This window comes from Sapajus apella, unplaced genomic scaffold (assembly GCF_009761245.1).
Source record: "Sapajus apella isolate SASKATOON/1434 unplaced genomic scaffold, GSC_monkey_1.0 scaffold4, whole genome shotgun sequence".
In the NCBI taxonomy this organism is placed as follows: domain Eukaryota; kingdom Metazoa; phylum Chordata; class Mammalia; order Primates; family Cebidae; genus Sapajus; species Sapajus apella.
This window is the reverse complement of record NW_022436944.1, coordinates 28459874-28480349: the sequence shown is the minus strand read 5'-3', so window position 1 is coordinate 28480349 and position 20476 is coordinate 28459874. Positions and strand designations below refer to the sequence as shown.

The 20476-nt window shown below is 36.5% G+C and overlaps 1 protein-coding gene across 5 annotated transcripts in view; it reads left to right on the top strand.

Annotated features, from left to right (window-relative positions):
• ARMC8 (armadillo repeat containing 8) overlaps window positions 1–20476 on the top strand; it is a 113216-nt gene that overhangs the window by 52595 nt on the left and 40145 nt on the right. For 4 of the 5 annotated variants that reach the window (XM_032265310.1, XM_032265320.1, XM_032265333.1 and 1 more), the window contains 3 exons: window positions 15–75; window positions 2408–2608; window positions 5937–6032. In XM_032265310.1, coding sequence (XP_032121201.1) covers window positions 15–75; window positions 2408–2608; window positions 5937–6032 — 358 coding nt within the window. The remainder of the gene's footprint in view (window positions 1–14; window positions 76–2407; window positions 2609–5936; window positions 6033–20476) is intronic. The other variant, XM_032265339.1, reaches the window with a different exon arrangement.

Sequence of the window (20476 nt, the reverse complement as noted above, 5' to 3'; positions counted from 1 at the left end):
CTGTCTTATTCCAGTTTAACTTACATGTGTAGAGCTGGAGCAATTCGGACAGATGATAACTGTATTGTATTAAAGGTAAGCTAGTTAATTATCTTTAAAATGTAAAAATTATTCAGTTATGTGTTAAATATCAGTATCGATACTTATATTTCATTTTACACATTTGTCATTATTGTATGTGTGCATGACATAGAATAATATTAAAAGACCATGCTTTCTTTTCAGTGGATGTCATATAGTTTTTAAAAATTGATTTTAGATGTGTTTTGAAAATCAACATGAAATAATTGTCTTATTGTCACAGCCTTTTCATTTTATGGTAATTAGGAGGATGTGGAAATTGTAAAAATGTGTACAATTCAGGTGAAATAGAAATATATTTCATTCTTGTCATTAAATTTGTATTACAGTTTTAGAGGCAGACAATTTACCACTTTTGCAGAAAAAGACTTTATATCACTCTCATAGCTGATAATCAAAAGACATGCTGAGAGAGAATAAGTAGGTAACACATGAAAACAAGAATTTTCATTGTGATATGTCAAATGCCACTCGAACTTTGAAAAACCTAGAAAAAAGACCAGTCCTAAAAGTCCTAAAACCTGCATTCTGGTTTTAGCACTCCCACCACGGACTGGCTGGACATCCTTTATTCTTTTGATGCCTCGGACTGTGGATTTTGAAAACTAAAACAATAATTCCTGCTCATCTATGCCACAAGGTTATTGTGAGGAAAAAAATGTGTTAAATACATTAAAATGTCTTATTAGCTATAAAAATTAAGTATAAATAAATTGAACATGTCTTTTTAGATATGAGATCTCACATTATCATTGTTCAAAAGGTGATCCCAAGGATAAAAGAGCATGAAGAAAATTAATATTTGCTGTAGTCTTTGGGGAAGAGAATTAATTTAATGAGATCTGAGGACCCCCTAAGTAAACAACTCTCCATAGGGTGCCATGGACTTCCATGACAATTATCTTGGTTTCTTTAATTCTCTAACCTTCCTCTTTTTTGCATTGGCAAAATGTTAATAGATAATTCTTCACGTGGTAGTCATGAGCATTAAATTAAATAATTCATGAATTTATGGTATCAATAAATGTTAGTAACTAGTAATGTTAGGGAAAAAAGAATAGGGCCTTCTCCTTGGAAACCTAGGGTTGAAGTGTAAAGCTTCTACTAGCCTAACAGGAAATCAGTAGTGAACAATAAAGTGCCAAACTCTATGGTAAAATATATAATAGGAACTTATTGTATGTAAAAGAGCAAAGCACAGTTAGTTACCTGCAGTATTTGAGGAACACTTTCTATAATTGTAACATTTCAGTTCCTACTTCCACATTGTCCTTTCAAGTGAATTCATCAGGCTTAGACACAGTAAACGTCTGGAATATTTTTATTGAGAACCTAACGTAGATAAGTTACCAAAACCAGTGCCAAGATTTTTGAAGGATCTCAGAAGTAAAATTGGACTAGTAGATACCACTGCTAATTCCAGCAAGCTCTTGGAAAAACCTAGCACCTGTGAATGGTACATTTCACTTGCATTATAGTAGAACTGGTGGAATATGAGTAATGGTAAGATCACTGCAGGGTTTTTTTTGTTTGTTTGTTTTTTGAGACGGAGTCTTGCACTGTCACCAAGGCTGTAGTGCAGAGGCGTGATCTTGGCTTACTGCTGTCTCCACCTCCTGGGTTCAAGCAATTCTCCTGCCTCAGCCTCCTGAGTAGCTAGGACTACAAGTGTGTGCCACCACACTCAGCTAATTTTTTTGTATTTTTAGTAGAGATGGGGTTTCACCATGTTGGCCAGGATGGTGTCAATCTTCTGACCTTGTGATCTGTCCGCCTCGGCCTCCCAAAGTGCTGGGATTACAGGTGTGAGCGACTGCACCCAGCCGATCACTGCAGTTTTAAAGCTGTATTTTGTTTTGGCAACTGTGATATGAATCTCTAAAACATAAACCATATTACTCACTAATGAAAATATAGCATACTTTTTCTAAGGCAAAATCGTTTGTGATTAAATTGCTGGATCTCTTTTAGGTAAATCAGAAGATAGATGGAGCAGAACCATCACACATGATTTGTTAGGGATTCTTAAATGTCTTTTACAAAGCTGTACAATAAAACTTGTCTTATCAGCCCCAAAAGCCTAATTAGAATTTGTATTAATATACTTTGATGTGTGAATAGAGTTTAGTGTACCAGTACAAATGATTAATTGGTACTGAATTTTGCTTGTTTTTGCATTTTAAAAAATATTTTATTCTCTGGAAGTCAGTAAAGGAAATACTTGATCACAAACATTACTCCTGATAAAAGTTATTGAGTTGATTCAGTCACTATATGCTTAAGCTTTTACCTGTACCAAAAAGCAAATAATCTCACTACCTTTCAGACATTACCTTGTTTGGTTCGAATGTGCAGTAAGGAGAGATTGCTAGAGGAGAGAGTTGAAGGAGCCGAGACACTTGCCTATCTGATTGAACCAGATGTTGAGCTACAGAGAATCGCTAGCATAACGGATCACCTCATTGCTATGCTTGCTGATTATTTCAAGTATCCCAGCTCTGTGAGTGCCATCACTGATATTAAAAGGGTATGTTCTCTTCCTTTCTTAGCAGCTCAAAGGAGATTTTTATAAAGTTTTTCTTACTGTTCACAATTTTGAACCAATTGATAACTACAGCTCAAAGCCCTTTTAAATAAAGGATCTTTTATCTTTGCTAACGTAGATAATATTGCTTTGTGAGTTTTTGAATCCAAGTTGAATAATGTTTATTGTGAGAAAGTTTTTACTGAGCAGATAAGCAGTAAAGAAAATTACATCCTGCTGGGCATGGTGGGATGTACCTGTAGTCCCAGCTACTCGGGAGGCTGGGGTGGGAGGATCAGCCGAGGAGTTCTGGCCTATGTCAATCAGGCGTCCACACTAAGTTCGACATCAATATGGTGACCTCCCGGGAGCGGGGAACCACCAGGTTGCCTAAGGAGGGGTGATCCGGCCCAGGTCGGAAACGCAGCAGGTCAAAACTCCCATGCTGATCAGTAGTGGGATCATGCCTGTGAATAGCCACTGCACTCCAGCCCAGCAGCATAGCAAGACCATGTCTCTTAAAAAAAAAAAGAGAAAATTGCATCCTAACTCCCAACTAAACGTCAAAAGTAGTTGATTCTCCAAGCTAGGTATTGACATAACTGTATAATCTTATTCATGGTCACAGAATCCTCTGTTGTTTTATTCTTATTCTTTAGGTCAGGAGTAATCTTTTGTTACAGGAGACTAAGTTGTCCCATGTTACTTTTTGCCACAGTCTTTCTGTTTTGTTACTATTCCCTATCTTCTCTTTTTTCCAGTTTCATACTGTGCTTTGGGCCCATATGTGACAGGCTAAAATATCATTTAATCTCAAATATGGGAACATCAGGGGCCAAATTGTGCTTTTCCTGAAAACCTAAGTTCCTTAGAATAGGTAGATATTTCCTTTGACTTGTTGCATCCAGCCTGTTTGCCATATCCATTTCTCTAAGCATAGGAGAGGAACATTCTATAAGAGAAAAATTATTCAAGGAAGTCATGGTAGAGAAAGCATTACCTCTTAATTAGTAGCCAGTACTGTTTCATGAATGTAACTATATTTTTCATGCCAGTGGTTCCAATGGTAACTGTTTTCCTTTTGACTTCTCCCTCATGCTTTTGAGTTTCAGAAAGCCTCATCTGGTAGGCAGTTGTTCATTTGGCCTTTAACATTGAAAATAAAGCAAACTATTAAGGGAATATCTTTACTCTGTGTTAAGAAGGGCATAAAATAACCTTCATTGGTATTTCCATTAGTATGTACTCTACCCTCTGGGTATTAATCTTATGTGTCTGCCCTTCTTTCAGTAGTGGTGTTTTTTTCAGTAGAAGTGATGGATTACATACATTTAACCAGTTGCCTTGTCTGTTTTCCTTCTGGTCATTTGTTCACACTGACACTGTATTATTAATACAAAAATACATGAGCAACTTTTAACTACTGCCTCATGAACACTCTGAGTCAACCATCCCAGGAAGGCAAATAAAATGTTTTAATGGCCATGAGAGTAAGGAACCATTGTTTTATGAACATGTAGCCTATGCATATGCAAATCATTTAACTAATACGTAGATTATCCCTTCTGTTAGTTTTTCCATTTCATTTCCATCAGAGTAAAACTGTAACAACAATAATCCTTAAAAATGATTTCCTTGGCCAGGCGTGGTAGCTCATGTCTGGAATCCCAGCACTTTTGGGAGGCCAAGATGGGTGGATTACAAGGTCAGGAGTTCAAGACCAGCCTGGCCAAGACGGTGAAACCCTGTCTCTACTAAAAATACAAGAATTAGCCGGACATGGTCGCACATGCCCGTAACTCCAGCTACTCGGGAGGCTGAGGCAGAGAACTACTTAAACTGGGAGGTGGAGTTTGCAGTGAGCCAAGATCGTGCCACTGTACTCCATCCTGGGTGACAGAGCGATACACTGTCTCAAAAAAAAAAAAAAAAAAGACTTCCTTATACCAAACTTGAGTAATAGTTTGTTTTGTCAACTTTATTTTTGATGATGCATTATCCAAAGGTTTCTGACCCCAAAAGTATGGACACTAGACCCATAAAGAGAAAATTTCACATTAATAAATTTGTGATTTTCATGATACATTAGTTCAAGTCAGTATTATCATATCTTAATTTATGACTAGAATGTAGTTAAGACTTTAAGAGCAGATACTTTCAGAACTTACCAAATGAGTGTTCTGTATTAGGAAGTTCTTCCTATAATTCATCAGCGTCTGCTTTGAACAGAAGTTTTGGAACTGTTAAGAATTGCCTCCAGAGAGCCACCCCAAATTATATATATATTTGTAAAATATATATATTGTCTTTTGCTTTTTGTGGAGTTTTTTGTTACCCACATTATATTACCCCACTGGATTTCTCCATCTTCACACACAGTCAGTGACAACTAAAATTCTCATCGTTGATCAAGCTGTACCACTGTTGGTGTTTTCTAGCTAATAATACCAGTTAGCTCTTTAGAAAGTTTCACAAAGGAGTCTCAGAATGTTATGAATAACACCTGCATTACTGGATGAGTGAACCTTTTGAAAGTAACTTTGGGAAAAGTGGTACTCATTTGGATGATTACATTATTGGTAGACTTTGTATAGTTACTTGATGATAGTCATTGAAAGTATCCTGAAAATAAGCTTCTGTTTTTATTTTACAGTATTTTGGTGATAGATCAAGTTTATAGAAGAGCTGATAATTAGCCAGTTATGCATGTATAAAGATAGCATTAATTGCTTCATGCTGATAATTTTGATAATATTCTTGAAAGAAAAAAAAACCATAGTATATGGTTTGTTAAGGGTTTTCACAATGGGTTCCCTGTTTCTAAATGCTTTTAAAATGCCCAAATTAGGCCAGCTCTACTCTTAATGTTTGAGAAAATTAAGGAAAACCTCCTAAAGACATTGTTGCAGTATCACTCAGGCTATATCAGCTGTAGTCTGGGGCTAGAGAAGTCTAGGTGTGCGTTCTTTTTGAGGAGAACATTTCAAAGAGCTCCTGCAAGCAAGCATTAGTGCCACTAAAGCTACCATTTAGGAACACTGAATTTTTAGGAGTCAGAGATTCACAATGGTTTTTCATATATCAGTGTCAAGTGTAGTGTTCACTTTTAGATAAAAGCATACTGTGTGCATTTTAGGCCACATTGATACAGACACTACAAGGTCTCAGTTCTATGTGAACAGAATCCAAAAATAACTGGGAAATGTAGTTAATGACTGGGAAATTCACTAAAATCTAAAAGTTGTTAACTTTTTTTTTCTTCAACTCAGTTAATGTTATTGAAAGTTTAATTAATGGATTGAGTTGGAACGTATCCTTTTTTCCCCCATAGCTTGATCATGATTTAAAACATGCTCATGAACTCCGCCAGGCTGCATTCAAGCTCTATGCCTCTCTCGGAGCAAATGATGAAGACATCCGGAAGAAGGTGAGTCTGGGAGAGGGGCGTCCCCCAGTCCTGACAGCCAGCAGGCAGGGAGTGACGTCAACCTGAAAGTCGTGGTGAAGAGCACTAACAGTGACTGTTTGAATATAATAAAGCAGAGTGACTAAAGGCATAATTGAAGAATGAATGGGACCCGGATTTGGGGGGTTGTTTGTTTTTAGAACATAGAGTGGCATGGCCGTGCTGGAATGACAAATAACTGGCGTGCTTTTTTTGTGTGTCATTAATATGAATTATTATGTTGCACATTTTTGCATGTGTTCTGATAAAAATCAATTCTAGCACTGTGAAGCTTCAGACACCTTGAAAGTCCTAACATTAGAATTGTAAATGTTATTTATGGAAATACCTTCTAATGCTATTGAGAAATTCAAATCTCTATTGTATATTGTTCTTTGATATGTGGCTTAGTTTTATGTTTTGATTTTTTTTTTTTTTTTGCTACTGTGCAAGTTTAATGTGAATAAAATCTTTGTGGAATGATGATTTTATGTTTAGTGAGTGGTCATCTGAATTTTCCAGCTCCCCAAAAAATGTATGCACTGCTATAGCACCCTTTTGTTACTAAAGCCTAGTTTAACACTGAACTCATGTTCTTGATAAGAATACTTCTAGGTGAGGAGTATAGTGGTAACTAAGCTCTGACCTGGCTCCCTCCACAAACCAAAAAGCTGGAACTTAACCACTCAGAAACACGTATAACCTAATAAATTCTACACAAGGCCTTCAGGACCATCAGAGAGTAAAACCACATGTTCTGTCTTGAGGAGCCATAGCAGAAAGAGCAAATTGGTTATTATTTGCTAAATCTCCCCATCTGTGTTATTATTTTAAGGAGCACTGTGAGAGAAATCACAAAGTATTAGAGTTTACCATGATTCAGAGAAGTACTTGAGGCCTGTAGAAAGAGGAGTATGGAACAACCTTACATTTGTTGAAATAACTTGAAAAATGAATCATTTCTTGAAGAAACTGAAGTAATAGCAATAAGATTTGATGTGTGAGTAGCTTTGATTTAAAATCAATGCAAAAAGCACAATAATAAATTGAATGTTTCCATGTGCTTCACTTTAGTTCAGTTAACAAGATGTTTTGACTTGAATGTTTTTAGTACATCCTTATGAATATCATTTTTGATACACCTAAGTTTTCATTTATAAACTGATTTCAAGACAAACATACTAGTGATATGATATATGATTTGTGGATGTTGGCGCTGATGTTCAGTTTAGGTAGGTGGTGTATTGCAAGGGGAGATGCTTTTATAACAGTAGATTTAAACATTGTTTAAAAATTGGTCTGTATAACTTAAATACACAGTTATTTGGATTTGGATAGTTATTAGGGGCCATTAGACACAGGAGAAGTATTTTACCCATTCTTACAGCTCTAAAAAGCCATCTCATGGACTGATAGGGAGATAGATAGATGGACTACAATGGGAAATAGGATATCCATTTGTGCTTCTTTGTACTTTTTTGTTAATAAACCATTGTTTTGGAATTAATGACTTAATTTGTGATATCATGTTCTAGAAATACTTGCAACATGACAGTCTAATCAGTAGTCTATTAAAACTTGTATTCATAATGTGTATAATTTCCTGGTAAGGCTAACTACTGATCGTTTCTGTAGAAAGATGACAAATAAAGAAAAAGTTATAATTATTAATCATAGTTTTTTTGTGTGGTAAAGCAAAGATTACTGTGATATTATGTAATGGGGATTATATAGCATTTTTAGGAAGATATTTAATTTCTGGGAAAATTAAGTGTTTGGTTAATTTATAGTTCATAGTAACTACTAAAGAGAGAAATTGTAAAATGGAAACTATAATTTTGTGATAAAATCTGCTTGAAGACTGGCCATAGGAGTGGAAAATTTTTATTTTCAGTGTATAAAACATGATAAATGTTAACACTTTTCTTTTGAGTGCATTTCTATTTCTTTTTTTGTTGTTGTTGAAATAATTATTTGGATAGATTTTTATTTACTTTCTCCATGAAATATTTATTTCTTGTTTACTTACACTTATGTCTTATGAACTTGATTGTATTTTTTGTGTAGATCCTTAAAGTACAATGTTTATTGTTTGATTTTTTTTAAATGCAATATTTATGATTGCCAAGATGGAATTTCAGTTAACCAAGTCACTGAGTGGAGAAACTGAGTGAATGAGTGGAGAATCTCTGAAAGAAATTTAAAGGACTGTAGGTCTACTTCCCCCTGTCCCTACTTCTCCCCCTCAAAAAGCAGCAAAAAGTTTGTTTCAGGAAAAAAAAGTTCAGTTGGTCTGCCATTTAAATTAAAATTGGGAACATAATTCAATACATTTAGTAAATAATATATATCCTAGTGCCCTGTTGATGGCCACTTAAGGAAAGGAGGCAGAATGAAGTAGAGACAATGAGAGTTATACACAGTGGTAAAGGAGAGGGACACCATCCTCTCTTCATAGAATTGTGTCTCTCTTACTGCTTCTAAAGACTTCTAAAGGTCTGTTGTGTTTTCATTTCTTGATACCTTCTCTTTGAGCCAGACAAAATTAAGCTGGAGATGGAATGTGACCTGTAGATCGGAGATTTACCACCCCTGCTTTGAAGCAGTGTTGGTGTATTCCCACCAAAATAAAACCAACTATATATATGGCATTCCCTGGAACTTAGTAAGCACTCAAGAAATATTTGTTGAATAAATATATAAATGAAAATGCAGAAATCATACACAGAGTGATATTTTCTTTAATTTGTTTGGATCTTTATATATCCTGTGTGGAGCAAAATTGGTATTCTAATTCCAAACTTTGCATCCTTTATTACTCTATGGCATACTTGAAGATTTCTTAATTTATTGTGATGTCCTGTCAGCTAGAGTGAAGGAGGGTGGTGCTGGTGGAAAGAGTTCTGCAGGTGAGAGTGAAAAATACTGCCATTGGCTGTGACATGAAGAGGGAGAAGAAGCCCAAGAAAAGATGGAGGATCACTGAGCCTGGCAACAGTTGCAGCTGGCCATGTTAAATTTAGAAGAATTCAAATTACCCGTGATACCTGATCCTGACCCTGGATTTTGGTTAGAGAGAGTAAGTTAGGCATAGGCAAGAATTCAGAGCTTAGAGGAAAAAGGGTCTAGAACACATTAACAGTAACTGCGCGACAGCAATGCCAAGTAAAAATTAGCTCTCACCTCTGCCAAAGGGAAAATCTAGTTTGTAATGATAACCTTTAGCACATAGTAATGCTGATTAGCAAGCAGGAGTCCAAGTCCAGTTAATGGGACATTAAAAAGGGAAGAAGTTAAGATACGAAGCAAAATAGATCAACAAACTATTTCGAGTACTGGCATCCCTGGTCAGCGATTAAGTCACAAGAGGCAGGAGTGGCAAACAGTCCTTTAATTTTGAGATAGATTCTTTTATGACAAATAATTGCTGTTATGAAGACCATCACTTGATTAGGGCCTATTGATCACCAATTAGGTTAGAAGTTGAAAAAGGATTATCTCTTTTTTCCTCTCTTCAAGGAACTAGAACTTGTCAGAAATGTTAGTGAAAATTAAGGAAAATTAGAAGTGAAGTATAAATTAAAATTCAAGGGAATTGGTATACTAACCAGGATGTTGGTCTTAATTTTGACGAAAGTAAACAGATTAGCCCATGTTAAGTACTTATTGTAACCTTCATTCCCTGGGCATCTGACTAATGGAGCCTTCAAAAAAGCTTTCCTCTTAAATTTGAATACTTACATTTTAGCTGGAGATCTGTTTTGAGGAACTAGAATGTAAGCTCCATGAGGGCAGGGTTTATTTGTGTTTTGTTCATTAATGTATTCCCAGCATCTACAACACTGTCTTTGCATAGTTGACACTTAATAAATAATTGATGAATGAATGAATGAAGAAAATGAACACACAGACAAATGGATGAATGAGCCATAGTGCATTATTAAGCACCCATTATCTTATATGCTCCTGTCTTCGTTAGGAACTTTCCTAACCTCACTAGCAATTCTGTCTGTGTTTAAGGAAAGGAAATTTGAAATAGAGGAAATATACATCTGGTCATATAGTCAAAGGTTTCATTATTATACTTAATATAGAGAAAATGCAGGAAATTCCCATTTTTCAAGAGGCATGCAACCTTGAGGGCTTGTCTTCTACTTGCTTGGCTATAGACCAAAGAAAACATGTTTTATGGTATTGTACTTGCTTCATTTCAAAATAATTTTGACTATTTCTTAATTAGAAAATACAGTTTCTATCTTTCTAAATGTGTGACTTTTAAGAAAGTTTATAGCATTTGCAAGTGTGAATCTAGACCACATTTTCTAAGGATAAAAGTATGATTTGGTTTACAGAATTTACCTTTCAGGAATCAACCTATTAGTAAGGTTATATATACTGATATAAAATATTTTTCCAATTAGTGTCTGATTTTTAAGATCAGTTATTCAAATCTGCATTGACTGATTGAACTACCTACATTGTATAATATTGCCCATTGGGTAGAGGGGAGGAGTTAGACAGGAAGGGGTGAATAAAGATCAACAAGGTATAGCCGTAAAACTCAGCAGTTATAATAAAACCTCAGTAAGTCAGAGAAAAGTAAGGAATGACCAGTAAGAATTTGCTGAGGGCTCAGAGAAGTATTTAGAACCAATTAAAATAGACATGTTTATCCATGGAGCTATCCTTGAGTCAATTTGGAATTTAATAGCTCAATTTTTTGTTATTTTAAATGCTTTCTAAATGCTTTTCATTTTACATTTTCAAGAATTGAAAACATGAACTCTTAAGCTTTTGTTTCTTAAAGGAAAAAAATTGTCCAATCACAATGGCTTTATATGACATGTGAAGAAAGCCAAGAGTGAAATTTTTAATTTTTTTTTTTTTGAGAAGTATAGGCAGAAGAAAAAAAGGAAAGCAATGAAAAAGAATTTGTCTTCTATCCTTTTTCCTAGCAAAGGAAGTTATAACTGCAGTCATTGTAAATATGTGATTTAATGTACTTAAAATATTTAGCACAGTGTCTACCACATAATAGGTGCTCAATAAATGGAAGTGTTTCTTAGAATATCTAAGTAATTCATTGGAAGATTTAAAAAGTATATTTTTAAGCATATTAAAAGAAAAGATGACCAACATTGAAGGTGTAAATAAGAGGTTTGCAATCAAGAAAGTGATTTTATGCTATAAATTTCTAAAACTTTAAATTATTCCAGTAAAAGAAGTTATCTTTTAGAAACATAATCCCTTTCTGGAGAGTATTTTCTGATAACAAGATGTCTTTTTTGTTTGATAATTTTATTTTAAAATTTAAAATACTAATTTTTAAAACTATTATCATAGCATACCCTCCAAAATGTATTAATAATTAGTTAAAATCTTAGATAATAGATGTCTTAAGAAAAGTAAGGAGGCCAAAATCTATTTAACTTTGATCACCTAAGTATTACTGTTCATGGTTGTCATGGATGTCATTTCTTCAGAGTCATCATTCATATGAAACCATATCCCAAAAGTATATGTTCACATTTCGAACCAATGTAATTTTTTTCTGTATTTTCAATGCTGTAAGATTTTAAAGCGTATTTGTAAATTAGGTCACTCTTTCTTAATATATTCTGCTATCTCTAAAGATTGCTGGCTGGGCATGGTGGCTCACGCCTGTAATCATAGCACTTTAAGAGGCTTAGGCAGGAGGATTGCTTTAGCTCAGGAGTCAAGACCAGCCTTGGGCAACATGGCGAAACCCCATCTCTACAAAAAAAATACAAAAATTATCCAGGTGTGGTAGCACACGCCTGTGGTGCCAGCTACTTGGGAGGCTGAGGTGGGAGGTTCACTTGAGCCCAGAAGGTTGAGGCTGCAGTGAGCCATGATCACACCGTCACACTGCTGCACCACTGCACTCCAGCCTGGGTGACAGAGTAAGACTCTTGTCTCAAAAAAAAAAAAAAAAAAAAAATTGGTGAGCATGCATTCACTTTGAACATTTTTATTTATTACTAGTTGATCTTCTGGGTAACAATATAAATGTACTGTGAATTTATATTGTTAAATATTTTGCAAAGTTTAATGATTCTAAATGGTCATTAAAAGACACAGCATCAGAATTTTGTATTTGTCTCTACCATGAAATCAGGCAGATGCAAGGAATTATTTCTAAGCCTTAGCCTGCACATTGAAACAAACACCTTGTACATTTTGAAGGTTTTCCATAGTACCACAGAAGTAGCATCCTTCAGGACTTGGCTCTGCTACTGAATAGCAACAAATTCATTTGGAATTCGTAATTTCTTGCCTCAAACTTTGGTTAAGTTTTTAGTTATCTTCTTAAAGCAAATCCACCAAAGAATTTTATGTGAACCTTGCAACATTCATTCACAATGGTAAGTATTTTTAAAGAAATAACCCTGACAGGACCAGGTTTTGCCACTTGCCCACAATATTGAGACCTTTGGCCTTCAACATACTGAAAGAAGCAAACCTGGGAGTGATAATGCTATATACATAATAGAGGTATTTATAAAATAATGAATTTTTATTTCATAGTTTCATTAAATGGAGATATAAAATTGAGTGTTATACCATTTGTGGTATGTCCTTTGCTTAAGCCATTGAAAGTATGATGTACAAGTTGGTTGTTTTATTGTTTATTTTCTAGTTAAAAGACAGATGTTATATACACCAAGAAATGGGCTAAAATATCTTTATTAGATCTATAAATCTAAAATTTGTGACTTAGTTGGATTTTCAAGAAGATTATTTCAGGAAATGAATGAAATGTTTGGAATAATTAAATATTTATGGAATAGTAGACCTTGAAAAGATTAGGATTGTGATAAGAATTGGGGATTGTTGCTATACTCTTTCCTATGATTAAAATGCTAGCATAGGAATTGGTAAACTACAACCTGTGGATACTATTACCTGCATTAAAATTCTATAGCTTGCAAGATAAAAATGGTTTTTGCATTTTTTGATGGTTGGGGAAAAATTAAAAGAAGAATGTTTCCTGACACATATGAAAAGGAAATTAAACTCAAGTTTGTGTCCATAAGGTTATGTTGCTGTACGGCCTTGTTGGTTTATGTGTTGACTTTGACTGTTTTGTACTACCAAGGCAAGTTGAGTAGTTTGAGTAGTTGTGACAGAATTGTATGGCCCACAAAGTCTAAAATATTTACTGCGTGGCCTGAAAAAGTATGCCCACCCTGTGCTAATACTGCATAGCTAAGTAGAAACTCTCATAAACCATTTTGGTGAAATACCAAACTTCCCATATGCCTGTGTATACTGGCATATAGGAAGAAAGAGGTCCCTGACCAGAAGAGGGAGAAGCCAATTGTCAGACTTTCTGAGGAAAGACATTATCAGTTGTTGACAGTAGACATTGTCACAGGCTACTTTTCTACATACTGATTCCTTGTTGTAATGATTTGGGCATGTTACAGCCCCTAGAAAAATTAGATTAAAACTGTGGCTTTGGGTTATGATTAGAAATTCTATTGGGTTCTGTGTATTGGTTATTAGCAAGATTGCCTGAATAAGATTTTTCACTATGCTCGAGAGAAAAAAAAAAATCTAGTTCAATTATTAAGCAAATATCGATTAAGCCTTTGCTAAATATAAGGCGTTGTGTTAGGAGGTCTGGGGCATGCAAAAATCATATAATTCAGATACTTAAGTCATCAGAATCTGAGAAACCATATGCAACAGAAATATAACTACTACCATTTGTTGAGCACCCACAATGTGCTAGACCCTGTGCTAAGCATTAGCACATTCTCTCCCTTAATCCTCATTCCACCCTATGAGATAGTTTTTGCAGATCAGGAAATCAGCAATTTGACCAAGGCCACCCAGCTAGTAAGTGGTAGAGTCTCTGTCTTATCTCAGTCTCTCTGACTCTATAGCCTATGATTTTTTTCTTTTCATAGCCTATGTTTTTAACTGTTACATCACTTTACACATGTTAAGTTAAATACTGTTATCAGACCCAAATTATGACATAAAATGGCAAGAAATTTTACAAAAGAGTATACGATTAGTCTGAAAAGAAAATGCTAAAATTGAGAGAACTTAGTATATAGATTAATAGTTGTCTTAGCTGTTTGCAAAGTATTAGATTCATTTCTCTCACATAGCTTTTGGTACTAAGTGGGTAATGAGATGCTTTAATTCATCTGCTCACTCATATGTAACATTGATGATGTACTTCCTGTGTGCTCAGAATGAAGCAGAAGACTGGCATGTACTTTGTGAATACTTACAATTTAATGTAGTTAGGGAGATGAGACACTAAATTGCTATATAGTAATTCCAGAGCCTTGTGTGTATAAAAGTCTTGTCCACGTTGAAAGCCAGTTTTGCCATGAATAATGCACTCAGATCTGATTAAGATATGACTGTAATTGAAATAGCCTATTATGAATGAGTCTGGAAGATTCCCTCTTTTAATAAAGAAGTTTATTTGGAAGATTTCTCATGTTCTAAAATACTAAAATCAATTGTTCAGAAGTTTTAACCTATAGAAAAGGAGGGACCTGCATATCCATGTCCCTTCTGCATTAATTTTAAATGTTTTTCTAAGGATGCTGTCTCAATATGATTATATTTTGTTCTAGAGAGGAAGTATCCAGACTTATGTATCAAGATACTATTCCAGCATTTTATTCTGTAGACAGCTTCTTTATAGGAATAGAATTAAACTTCAGGCAACATTTTGAAATCCTTGAATCTGTTAATGGGTTACTCCTTTGTCAGTGGTTGTCACTAGAATGTAAGCTACATAAAGGCAGTACCTGGCATATTGTAGGGGTAATACTTTTATCCTTTGAGTAATTTGTGTGCTCTTTGACCTGAAACTTTAGCCAGCTAACCTTTAGGATAATAAAAACTATGAGGTATGTGGCTGTGTATTATATAGAGGAATGGGGGCTGAACAGCCGTTGTGCTGTGCAGTTCCTGGGGCAGTGAATCATTCATGTCCCCAGGATGGCAAATAGAAGGAGAGAGATGGAAGTCTCAGTTATTTGCATCCTAATTTATAATGGTTTTATTGATGTGTTACAAGTATAATTCAGTGGCTGTTTAGGCTGTATTCTGCCATTAAGCTAATGATTAAACTTCATGAAATTGAACTCATACTAGAGAAATATTTTTTGATAGAAGTATTGATCTAATTTTCTACAGCATAAGTATTTCTGATGTAATATGTTTATACCTTTAATTTTGGGGAAAGGAAAAGTCGACTCAAGAGAAAGCTCCCGCTTTTCCACAAAGTATAGAAAAGTTTAGAACGTTCTTCTAATGTTTTTTCTGAACATTTAACATAAACGACTTTTCCAGCTAGTAAAAAAATAAAAAATGTAAATGACCACAGGTATAAATGACAAAAAATCATAAGGCTTAAAATCAAAAATGAAATATAGAAACTTAAGAATGGACCCACAATAAGTACCCCTCTTCTTTATCTTCTATACCTAAAGGGAAGTGATACAGCTCCCAGCTCCCAGACAGGCAGGCAGGTCTACAGGAGAGGCTAGATGCTGATTTAATTCAGTACCTTTAAGAGAAAGGACCAAAAAGAGGCCCTGCAGACCATCTCTTAGATGATGGGTTTTTAGGTCTTCAGCTGAGAGAAGATAGACTATTTCCTCCCACCCCATGCCTCCCAAACATAGTTCTGTTGACTCAGGAACATGGTGTTAGAGAAATTTGACAGACATGTGGGAGTGGATAGCAATGAAAGAGAGGAGGGAAGAAATACTTGGTCAAATGTTTACTGAGACCCCAAAATATGATATATTCACCAGTGATCTGTTCTAAGAGAAGCTGAACAGCTTTTTCTCACTTAGAAAAGAAGAAAGCCTGGGCGCAGTGGCTCACGCCTGTAATTCCAGCATTTTGGGAGGCCAAGGTAGGTAGATGTGAGGTCAGGAGTTCAAGACCAGCCTGGCCAACATGGTGAAATCCTGTCTCTACTAAAAATACAAAAGTTAGCCAGGTGTGGTGGTGTGCGCCTATAATCCCAGCTACTCAGGAGGCTTGAGGTGGGAGAATCGCTCGAACCCAGGAGGCGGAGATTGCAGTGAGCTGAGACCTCACCTGGGTGACAGAGTGAGAGTTCATCTCAAAAAAAAAAAAAAAAAAAAATGAATGAAAAGAAGAAACAAAACAAAACTGCTTTTTACTTTAAAAATTATTTGCTAGAGGAAAAGGTTCAAAAATCTTACATTGGAGCAGTGGCACAGACTGGGTATGGATGGGAAACCCCCAGTTATTACATAACTGGGTATGGATGGGAAACCCTACAGTTTTTATTCACAACAGATGAATGGAACTTGTGGCTAAGGACAGTAGAATATTGGTTCCATTTGGTTACTATGCTAAAGCTAGGTCCTGATGCTAAAATGGATGGAGGTCAGATGAGTTGAAATCTCAGTGGAACTCTGTGGTTTCTTCCCAGTTTTTCTTGGCTTATCTTTTCACTGGCTAACATCCTCTCTGACCTTTGCCATTTGTACCCCTAACCAAAGCTGAATTGTTGATTTGCCATTTTCTCTCTGGGAGGTCGTGTAAAGTGTATCTTATTTCCCTTCTTGTTTAGTTTATTAATGATGTCCTCTCTTACCAACTATAGTATACTAATCTTTATTGGCTCTAGATGTCAGTATATAGTCTGTGGTTTCTACAGCAATGATAACTTTTTATAGTTCTTTTCCTCTTCCCCTGTTTTCAAAGTCAGATCTCAATTTAGTTATTAAGGCTAAGCAAAAAATCTCATTCTTATGACATAGCGAGTAGAAAGAACCTCACAGTGGAAGTAAGAAAACCTGGGGGGTCAGGGAGGTGCTCAGGCTGTTCTGCTGCAGTTTGCCTGAAGAACCTGGACCAGTGGCTTAATCTTTCTGAACTGCAAAGACCTCAGATACAATTTCTGAGACCTCTTCAGATATTAACATTATTCAACTTAAAAATGAACAGACACAAATGTGTTTAGTTCTTTCAAATAGTTATGTCCACTGCATTAAGAGGATGGAGTAAGAGAATTGGTTTTCCAGTTGAACTGATTTAGGAGCAAGCACTGCAGCTGCCCTTACTTGATTCATGGTAGACCATGCACTGTTGGAGATTTGGGATTTGGATTTATTTTTTGGTCTTTGGTTTATTTTTGCTTTGCTTTGTTTTAATAAAGGATAAATGGTATGAGGATATACTCAGGAATAATACATATTAGGTGCTCAAGCATTTCCATGATGTATATGGCATCATGTTTTCAAGTATCCTGTGATCATCTTATGAAATCACATGGTCACTTCCTAAAACCTAGGGAAAGACTGGTTTTCCCTTTTGGGGAATGAATCTCTCCCCTGACTCCTACTGGTTTTACTCAGTCTACCCAGATAACTGGTTGTACATGCTTATTTCATTCTAGTATCTGCCTTGTTGCTTTATGGCCCTTCTTTTTCTTGCCTAGTCTCTTCGCTATTTCCAAAACTACTATCTTGATGGCGCTGACATGAGATCTTGGGCTTATAGTGCTCATTTCCTTAAAAAAAAAAAAATTCAAGTGAGGAACAAAACCTCAAATAAATGATCCTGCTACGGAAGACTCAAGTGTGTGCCCTGGGACTTGTCTCTATTGACACTATGAGACTAAAGCATTGCCATCCACACCCAGCAGGTCCAGTCTCTGTTATACATCCTTTTTCCTTGCCAGACCTACTCTCTGACCTCCTTGTGCTGCACCCTGCACCCTGCTTGGCTGCTTAGTCCCTCCTGCTTTAACTAGACTCTGAATTTGATACCTTATCCACTTAGATCTTAAATGGCTACTACTTATGACTTTCAAAGTTTAATTCCAGGTCCTTAGTCTTTCTGGCTAGTTCTGTCTTGTTATTATTCATAATCCATTAAAACTTTCTCTGGAAACTTTCAAAAAAGTCCGTTTGGAATTAGGTTGTATTTGACTGGCTATTGTGCACATTCACATAAGTGATTGATGTTAAGAGAGAGCCCACTTTGCCACCAACTCCCTTGACACTCCCCTCCCCCCCACAACCCTCACACTTTAAATAGTCTGAGAAGTTTGCCAACACCACCAAGAATCTACCTGGTTTCAGTTTCCACATATTTTGCTTGACCTGGTTTCTACACAGTTGAAGCTGAAGTTTTTCTAGTATCTGAAGAAAGTTTCATCCTGGATAAAGCTGGAAGAATAGTTTGTTTTGCTTTTTCAAAGACCATATCTCTGACTCTTTTAGTTCTTCATGTGCTCAGAGGAAAAGATGGTTTATGTCCTGGCCACAGCTAAATTGTGGATCCACTAGAGCTCATAGAGCGCTGGGAAGTTCCCTTGTAGTGAAAGGCCCATTCTTAAGGTGTCGGAGTTCCTGTGTATACCAAAAACCACCACCTTAGTATTATCTGGATTCTGCATTTTCCCCCAAGATCCTCTGGACTGAGTGTTCCTCTTTCCCACCAGTCATGAAAGTCTTGCCAACAACAGGGTGCTCGGATCCTTTTGTAATAGATCCTTATCCACTCCTGCAAGAGTCACAATGCAAGAGACAGTTGCACAAAAGCATGTTATAAAAACTAAAGACACCAGCAGGGAGGTATACAACACCTGGTCCATTGACCTAAAACGGTCAGTTTATGCAACATTTTTTATGTGATTTAATTCTGTAGTTAAGTTTACAGTCCAGGCCCTTAGAAAAGCCTAGAAAGAAATATGGCCTCCTCCACTCCTAGGATTCAATCTACTAAAAGTACCCCTTCTGGCTGCGCACAGTATCTGTGTAACAGAGGGCACTGTCTCTTTTTTAGCAGATCCAACCATCTGTGCCACAGGGCATATTTGCTGAGCTATGGCAAGGAGTCTCCAACAAGAACCATGAGGGAGAACAACTTCCAGCTTTACTTGGCATTGCTCTTACATCCTGGAAGGACCTAAGATGCCTTTGCAGGGTGCTAGGACATGGCACCCTCCATCATATCAAGGCTGTGGAGCATGGTACTGGGGTTGTTAAAAGGCACCAAGGAGAACATGTTTTGTTGCTCTTGGCTTTCCAACCCCATGTTTGAAAAGCTGTCTGGTGCACTGTTAAACCTTCCTATGGGTCAGAGGGCTGTGGCAGCAGCTACTACCAGCTCCTTCCCTGCTGACCTGCAAACTTTTTCTCTGGACTGGATTCCAAACTTTTTCCTGTCTTGTGATTACATTTTTGTCCTCAGTGTATTCACTATAAGGCCCTTTGGATCCGTATACAGATGGTCTCCATGCCCTCAAGTTTGCAAAACTTTGGTTAGATCATATTGCGCATACCCTTTTGGAATTCAAAGTTTACATTTTAATTTTGTATTATTTTCACTCTCACTACCAGACTCCTATCTTGAAGGAGAAGGTGGACTAGAGATTCAAGTAGTGTGCTTTCTAGAGCTGTAGCAGGGTTACTGAATTCTCTCCATGACAAGTTCTGTTACAAATTTAGGCCTTCTACTGTAGACATCCTGATAGACTATGGTCTAAGAAGGGTCAACTTTTGCCTGAAAGGAAGACACCTCCAGATCGTTTTATGTCCTGACTGGGAAAGTGTTTACCAGCCACCTTATAGCTATACTGTCACCAAAGTATCAGACACCATGTACCCCTAGAAACTTTAAAAGAAAGGACTAAGCTACACTCTTAATGTTACAGTGATTGAGCTCTAACGATTTTCCACTGTCCTAGATTGTAAAACTTGTATTCTTGAGAGGATGTCTTCCTACCTTCCCTTTGTAGATGCTTGTTTCAGCCTATGGCCCTATGGTCCTTGTCATTCCTAAGGTGCTCTTACTACCATGAAATCAAGCACTATAGCACTGAAACACTTAATTGTGCTTGCTTATTCAATACTGTGAGTTTGGTAGAAGCAAGGGCTTTCTCTTCCTCACTATTTTGTCTTTGAGTTGCAAAACCATGCCTGACACTCCTGGGCACTCATATATTTACTAAATACATAATTATAGAAATGCAAGTAGAAGCTGTGCCATTTGCCTTTGCTTGCCTTCTCCCTGATTTTTAATATTCTGACTAGACCTGAAACATTCTCCAGCCTCTCCTCACCTGCCTTCTTCCCATGTTCCTTCTAAACATAATAGTTTTGCCCAGACTGACTAACATGATCCTTGTTCACCTGCTGATTACAAAGGATTGGAGATAAAATAATCATTGCTCCATCTCCTCATTTTACTGAAGGCCTAGAGAGGTAAAGTCAGTTTCCCAAGATTATACAGCAGATCCGCTCCATAGCATTCCATTTCCCCAGCTTCACCCACTAGGCTGGCTACCTACTCATTTTATTTCTGATCATCATCCTATTCCCTCTCCACAGGTTCTTTGATATCCACCTTCCTAACTTTGGGAAGAAGAATAGTCTGGA